General features: G+C 31.7%; 1 protein-coding gene across 11 annotated transcripts in view; it reads right to left on the reverse strand.

Annotated features, from left to right (window-relative positions):
* The window catches only part of LOC106465101 (protein downstream neighbor of Son-like), a 32160-nt gene that overhangs the window by 19213 nt on the left and 4462 nt on the right, over window positions 1–8485 (reverse strand). For 10 of the 11 annotated variants that reach the window (XM_022392939.1, XM_022392935.1, XM_022392932.1 and 7 more), the window contains exons 2-6: window positions 5678–5882; window positions 4109–4214; window positions 1514–1654; window positions 780–947; window positions 214–332 (exon numbers count right to left, since the gene is read on the reverse strand). In XM_022392939.1, coding sequence (XP_022248647.1) covers window positions 214–332; window positions 780–947; window positions 1514–1654; window positions 4109–4214; window positions 5678–5882 — 739 coding nt within the window. The remainder of the gene's footprint in view (window positions 1–213; window positions 333–779; window positions 948–1513; window positions 1655–4108; window positions 4215–5677; window positions 5883–8485) is intronic. The other variant, XM_022392940.1, reaches the window with a different exon arrangement.

Consider the following 8485-nt stretch of genomic DNA (forward strand, 5'->3'; position numbering starts at 1 on the left):
GTAAGATATTGTATTGGAAATATAAACACACACATGTATTATTATGGTGTATAATCTACAGTTAATACCACAGCATATATTATAATAATTATCCTTGTTTCTATTAATAGAAGGAATGCGCGTATAGACACAGCTCAAAGATTTGAGATATTTCAGATCCATAACTTATCGTGATAGATTAGAATAAGATAAAAGTATATCTAGATTACCAACCTCCATCTTTCCGAATGTATACGGGGAAAAAGCTGGAGCCAAGGAAAGAAAGGGTGCATCCACAACAAGCAGTGCTGATGAAATTTAGCTCTTGGACTGGTGTCTAAACTGCATTCCTGCTACATGGCATTACAGAGTTCAAATATTAGTGTCATCTTAATAGCATCATCTGTAAAGTTCTTGGAAAAAATGGCTTAAACCATTATGACATGATGATCATGACACACTCTGAAAAATATTTTGCATTTAGTAGCAAAATTGCACAAATATTAAGCAATTTAGAATCTCAGATCTGTAAAATGTAGTCAATCTAGAATCAAAGTTTCACTTTTTAAGTTACTATTTTAATCATTTTACAACGCATGAAATATGTGAGTACATTGACTTGCACTCTAAGACTTCTTAAAAAATATGATTTCCTATTCAACACCACAAACACGATTTGATATACATAAATACCAACTCATTTTATTGCATGTTCTGGTCACTAATAAGAACAGAAAAAGTACAGAACTCAGTAACTTGTGGTACTACACTAGGGATAAATTTTCAGTAAAACAACACACCTTTTCCAGGGATTTGTTTGTGTTCAAACACCTAACAAATCCTGTTGTACCACTTGCTTCTTCAGATGTTTTTAAACTGCCCTTCCAAGGAAATGGTTTGGTTGAGATAAAGCGAACTTTAGTTTTCAAACTCCAGTCAACCGGCAGTTGCCTCTTTCCTTTATCATTCTTCATGAAAGTAAATAAAACATTACCACACATCAATATAGAAACAAAACAATAAACACACTAAGATATACATATCATACACTTGTATGTATTTACATTCTGAGCAGGAACAAAAACTAAATACACACACACATGCAAAGACTAAAAAAGACAAGAGCACCCTGACTTTGAGATAACAAATGTTTTAAAAGGTGTACAATCAAATAAAATGGAAGAAACTTCAATATCTATAATAGAACAATCTAGTTTTTAAAGACTATTGTGATGGTTTCTGAAACATTTAACCAGTCTTGAAAACTTTGGAATAAACTATATGGTTGATAAAGAAGTGTAAGAAAACTATCATTTTTATTATAAAAATAGAAACAGTGACCCTGCAGAGTACATATTTTCAAAACGAGACCCAGAACTCGAGTGCTTTCGATTAGTTGACTATTCTTCTTCAGTACATGTCTGAGGAAAAAAAAGACTCGTAGACACTAAAATTAAATACAAAATTATACAGATAAACAAAATAAATTTGCATTTTGTGGACAATTTTTAAAAGAGTTTGAGAAGACACTTACATAAAGAAACTTCAAACAGTTTTGGTCAAATGAAAATGAAGTAGCTTGTTTTTCTGATGCTGTGCTACTTCCAAAATTGGCATTATCATCCAATAAGGCTGGTAAGATAGGATGCACAACCCTCGCTTCAAAAACACTGACCTGAAAACAGATCAGTTAACAACATGAGAAACATCTCCACTTTCTGGTGATTATCATGATCAATACAGTAAATGTCTGTAACTGAATTTTTTGGTAGGTTGGTGGTGGTGTGACCAGATGTTGAAATAGACAAGTCTTTGACTAAGCCTACAAACTTGAATGGTTATTCCTAAAGGCAGAATTAGCAAAGTATAAGGATAAGATTGTCTTAGAACATTTAGGTCAGTGCCAAAACTTTTATTAAAAATCCTGAATGGATATATTGTAATATGCTATGCTATACAGTGCTTTAGCTTATGGTACCTACACATCACAGACCTATTATTAATTAATGCTTCAATTGCAGTTAACATCATATGATGCAAGCATTTTGCACATAACATTTTGAATGGCGCACCACAAAAATTCCTGAATCTTTGCTCATGGGGTGGTAGGCAGATTTACACAAGCTGCAAACAAAGGGTTAAAAGATTAAAGATATAATTAAATGGTTTAACAATTTTGCATTATTTAAACTCAATTTTCATACATGCTCAAAACATTTCACAATGTCTAGCAGAAAATTATGAAATTACTGAATGCTAATCAGATCATTAAATCCAATTATGAAATTTAAGCTTAATTACCAAGGGTTATTATAATTTGATAAGTACGAGGTTCAAGGTCCCTTCCTGCTTTTATAAGTATTTCTCAATCATTATTCGTACCCAGCTACTGATCAACACCACAATCCTGTTGCTGTTCTAGACGTTCTGATGTGAATTTTCTAAAGGTATTGTGGCTGTACAATGTTTAACAATCTTGCTATAAAAATATCCTTTTTTGAAAAGGTTTATGACAAGTTCTTCCAACTACATCTGAGACAACATGCTATAGCATCAGTATATGCACATTGTTTTTATTAAGTATGATTAATCCTTTGTGTAATGACTTTGGTACAGTTTGTTATCACAATGTTTACTGTAGGATTTGTGGAAATATCAAAATTGTTTTTTAGCTTCGTAAACTTAGTGTCTCAATAGAAATTGCATGTCTTTCATATTTTGTTATCTCAGGGTTTTAAATATGAGTGGGCTGGGATTCTTCTTTTGTAGGTGTCTGTGACTTGTTGGCGATAAATTTGAACAATAAACGTACAACACACAATCCACTTGTTTTAAAATAATATATTCAAAACAAGTCAAAATGTATGTACAAAAATTCTTTACACTATAGGAAATCACAGTTTTATCTAAAACTCTAAATAATTCTCTTTTTCTTGTCAAATGTCCACACAGACTGATTCAATTACTAAGTGGTCCCTGAGAATGTGCTACTGGGTATTATTACTTATCCACTTGCATGCACTCATGTGCATCTTTTTATAGAGGCAAGCTAGCAAAAAAAAAAACATAAAAAAAGAAGTGATTCCTTATATTACAAATTATAGACATAAATCACAGACAGACAGAAAACCACAAATATTTTTTTTCAATTTTGTAGTATATACTTTTCATTTTAAACTTTCAGCATTTATCCTCTTAACAACAGTATTAGGTTATACTTTTAGTGCTAAGCAACATGATATAAAAGCCATTGTTGGAATGCACTGTTACCAAAATGCACTGGCTTTTCTATATATATATATATTAGAAGTTGTTATATAAGGAGTCATTCTTTTCTATGTGTTTTTTCACTAAATTGCCTCTTAAAGAGATGTGCACATGGCTGTCTGTGATTTATATTTGTAATACAAGGAACCACTCCTTTAATTATATTATTATTATTGAGCATGTCTGTATGACTGTTCATGATTTCTTTCGGAAAATACCCAATACTATCTAACCTGAAGGACTGCAACTGATAAAAATGTGATATCAAATATAAATGTGAAATATTTAATGCAATGATGAAGTTCTTTGATAATAAATAATTCTTTACATCTTTTTTATGTTTCTGGAAAATATAAATGTTTAAAATATTTTTGACTGTTCTTCTATGATAAAATAGGTTCAGAATATAAACACACTGACATAGTCATCTAGAATATATCAACCTAATAAACTGAGCAGTTTGTTTTTGAATTTTGCGCAAAGCTACACGAGGGCTGTCTGCACTAGCCGTCCCTAATTTAGCAGTGTAAGACTAGAGAGAAGGCAGCTAGTCATCACCACCCACCGCCAACTCTTGGGTTACCCTTTTACCAACGATTAGTGGGGTTGACCATCACATTATAACGCCCCCACGGCTGAAAGGGCGAGCATGTTTGGTGGGAGTGGGATTCGAACCCGCAACCCTCAAATTGCGAGTCGAAATAAACTGAGCAAAGCTGAGTACTTTTGCTGGTATTTAATAATTTTGCTTTCTTACTTTCAAACAATTGTAAGATATTTGATTACAAATTTGTAAAACAAGAAATAAAAAAGTCCACTAGTAATATCGCATAATCAGACTGGATAACTAAAACAATTTTACCTCATCTTTCTTGTCTTTTTTTGCAATACTATTGAATATTCCAGGATCTTCTACTCCACTGTCTTGAGATACCTCACTCAATGATCGCTTCTTTGGGCTATGTCGTCTAAAAACACAAGAAAGATGTAGAAATACATAATTAAATAGTCTTATTTCTTTCACTGATATTCTTCATCACATTTTTTTTCTTATACATGAAAAATGAATTTTGTGATTTTTTTTAAAAAAAGCTACCATCCATTTAAAAGATAGGTTTTCTAACTTTTAGAATTTCAGATAAAGCTACTCAAAAGCTACCTGCACTAGCCATCCCTAATTTAGAATTGATAGACTAGAGGGAAGGCAGCTAGTCATCACCACCCACCATGCCAGACGTACGACTACTTATTAAATGTAATTATTAATCAAAATACATTTGAAACTGTAATATTCTAAATTGTTACATAAATCACATTATTTGTATTAAAAAAAGATACCACTAGGTGTCATTTTATACAGCACCAAAAAATGTCAGTTTATATAAATAACATTGTTGTAAAAGTTTCTATTTATTTTGATAACAAGTTTCATTTCTTCAAGTTGGAGTTCCACATTTAGTGTGTTAATCTATATAAATATAATAGTACTGTCTGTTGTTTGTTCATGTAACTACATCACCCCCTGTAGATGGATCTTCACCAAATTTGGTATGGAAGTTCACTGGGTCCAGGAGAGACACATACAAATTTTCAGTTTTTAATTTTGCAGTTTTTATGAGCATTTTTAACCACTACTTTGCCCCCTATTGATGGATCTTCACCAAATTTGGTATGGAAGTTCACTGAGTCCAGGAGAGATACATACAAATTTTCAGTTTAGAATTTTGCAGTTTTTATGAGCATTTTTAACCACTACTTTGTCCCCTATTGATGGATCTTCACCAAATTTGGCATGAAGATTTGTTGGATCCATGGCGAGATACATACAAATTTTCAGTTTTGCATTTTAATGGGCATTTTTACAATTACATATAAGGGAAGCAACTTTTCATGTTTTAAGATAACCTTTCATTAATCATGAATTTAAATAACGTCCATTCAGGGAATGGGTACTCCAACTAGTTACTTATGAACTGATACCAACTTGTTACCTTAATAACACTCATTAACAGTATCATGTACTGATTACTCATTAACTGACATACAGCTTTCTCAATTACTCACGCTAACAAACCAATTAACCAACTCTAGCTTAACTTGTTTTTTATATATGGCTAAATGTATTTCCTAAGCTTCATGTTATGTTAAACTTTCTTCTAGCCAAAAAAACAATAAAAAATATCTAGTGACACATAGATTAAAAACACAAGCTACAATAGATATATATTTCAAACATTACATTTTGCTCAAAGCCACATTTTAAACTGAGTTTAATAGTAACTTACTGTAGTCTGAAACAAATGTTATACTTACATAAAATTAGATGAAACAAATTAAGTTAGCTGTAAAATGTTCTAACACCATTTACTTCAAGCAGAATACCCTTTAACTGTATCTTAAGTCTTAAAATAATAATAATAATATGACAAACCTAAATGGGTTTACAGCCTTTACTTTCGGAACTGGAATTCTACGTACGAACGTTTGCTGCGCAGATAAATTCAAATCAACAGTTTGAAGAACCGAGGACAAGGACTGCCGTTTTAATTTTTTCCTTAATCTTAATACTTCTGCAGGTTTAACCCATTCAGGAGAGATTGGTTCTGTTTTTTCTGTCATTACTAGTCTCTCCGTTACTGTACACAAAAAAACAAAACAACAAAAACATCTTTCATTCATCCCCCTTTAAAATAACATGGCACAATTTGTATAACATTTCTAATAAGCTAAGTGATGAAACCTTAAACAACCTCAAAAGGAACGGAAAAGTAAAATTTACGGTGTAATTCGTTACTCCTAGAACAGATATCACAAATTGAACTACGATGCATAAAAGTTAAGAAAACTAATTTTCTTTAGAAGATAAGATTTGGACATAATTAAGAGGATATATTAAGAAAAAACAAGAGGAACATCTGTGATCAACTGGTTACTTTAAAAAAGTTTTTTTTTTTTCCCTTTCAATAAGTAAAATAAACCCACAGTAATCTTTTCTCTATCAGATGATATCTGAAAGCATGTCAAAATTATTAAGATTTTAGGCTTTGTAACGTTTACTGTTTATATAAAGTTTTTAGCCACGATTTGTTCATCTGTATTTTGGATGAGCAAAAACTTGAACAGACAAGTTTGTTTACAACCCAAATGGAAACTACCTTTGTCAGTTATCACTTAATAATGTATTCAGTTTCTTCTGTTGTTTCGTCATGTAATTGTTTTACACTCATTACTGTCAATCAGTACTTTGATTGTAAGTCCTTCTACATTCATGGTATCAAACAGTATTCTCACCAATATTGAGTTAAACAGTGAAGTGAAATCATACTTCATTTCTGGAACAAATACGAATAATAATTTCTGAACTAAAACCTTAACCCCCCCCTGGACTGAAAAGGTATCACTGATATCCATCTTGTTGTTTCTTTGAACAGTGACAATACTTAACTAAAACCTTAACCCTCCCTGGACTGAAGGGGTATCACTGATATCCATCTTGTTTCTTTGAACAGTGGCAATACTTAACTAAAACCTTAACCCTCCCTGGACTGAAGGGGTATCACTGATATCCATCTTGTTGTTTCTTTGAACAGTGACAATACTTAACTAAAACCTTAACCCTCCCTGGACTGAAGGGGTATCACTGATATCCATCTTGTTGTTTTTTGAACAGTGACAATACGTAACTAAAACCTTAACCCTCCCTGGACTGAAGGGGTATCACTGATATCCATCTTGTTTCTTTGAACAGTGACAATACTTAACTAAACTGTCTGCTTAATAAACAATATCTAATTTTGTCTTTCAAAACATTCATACAATTTAATTCAGTATTTCTATAATGTTTTTTAGGCTGTGATATTTGGGAGACAGTTTCATAAAATGTTATCTTAGAATTTCAATTCTTTTTTTAACATCATTTAAAATATATCCAGTCAGTTTCAACTAGACTGATACTTATTCACACATTTCATTTGATACTTTATATTACTTATTACCATAGTCACTGCTTCCAGTCCTATTAACTTTGTCAGGATGTTAAAAATATTTATATCTAACAAATATAGCTTCTTTTCAATAAAGTATAAACTAAATTTAAATAAGTTGTATGAATACAACAAATCTAAAAATAATATTCAATAAACAAGGATTTGAGCCATCAGAATATTTTCCACTCATGTTCCATACAGGTAATTAAAATAAGTCAACATCCAAAATTACCCTCTAATGATGCGCAACTTAAATAAAGGTCTGCAAATATAAAAATGCAGCTCAGATTATATAAAACTTCAAGCTTTTATGGGAGGGGAGGACCATGACCCACTAGAAGGTTTACATCTTCAGTGGTACATTTCCTTAAAAAAAAAAAAAATTCAAATCCTGGTTAATATCCTCATCTATATACACCTAATAAAAAATCATCGCAACCACAAGAGTGGGAACATCTGGCTTCGTACCTGCCTGATTTACATCTGGAATTTTTATTCATATTTTAATTTGAGTTTATCAATGAAAACAAATGCATGCTCATGTCTGAGACAATATAAACTAAATAAAGTCTCTTAGAAAAATGTGCATTTTAAAGTCTTTCCAACAAGAAAGAAATATGTCGTTCCCTACAACACCCACAGACTGCCTGTAGCGAAATAAAATGTTACATCCATTCTTGGAAAATTACCATTCTAGAGTATTACAGTTGTAGATATTAACTCTATTCAGATCGGAGAGCACCTTTCAGCTGTCATAAGCACACCTACATATCAACTTTCAAAAGTTAAGAAAAATACTTGTAACTTTAATTCAACAATTTTTGACTAAGATAAATTTGGAATACATATTCTGTAACATTTATCCAATGTACTTCACAAAAGAAACACAAGTTGAATACTTTTATGCGACCTCTGGTCTATGAACAATGCATTTGTCCATTTGTAAAATATTGTTTTGCCAATCCCAAAGTATGTAACTGAACTATAGTTGGGTGATTAGTGGCAGTTGATAATCATTTTTAGTATTGGTTAACTGGTTAGAGTAGTTATAATAATCTACGACAGAAATAACTGAAGAACTTTCAATTAATCTACAGAAATATGATATGTTGTATGTCCATGTAACTATTAGGTCGTCAATAAATTAATGTCGCGTTTTGGAACACTTTCGTTTACCACCCCCCAAAAAACCGTACATCACGTATAATAGTTAAACGATCCATCTAAATGTCACGTTAGTGTGCCTATATAAT

The sequence above is a fragment of the Limulus polyphemus genome, unplaced genomic scaffold (genome assembly GCF_000517525.1).
Source record: "Limulus polyphemus unplaced genomic scaffold, Limulus_polyphemus-2.1.2 Scaffold1835, whole genome shotgun sequence".
NCBI classification, from domain to species: Eukaryota; Metazoa; Arthropoda; class Merostomata; order Xiphosura; family Limulidae; genus Limulus; species Limulus polyphemus.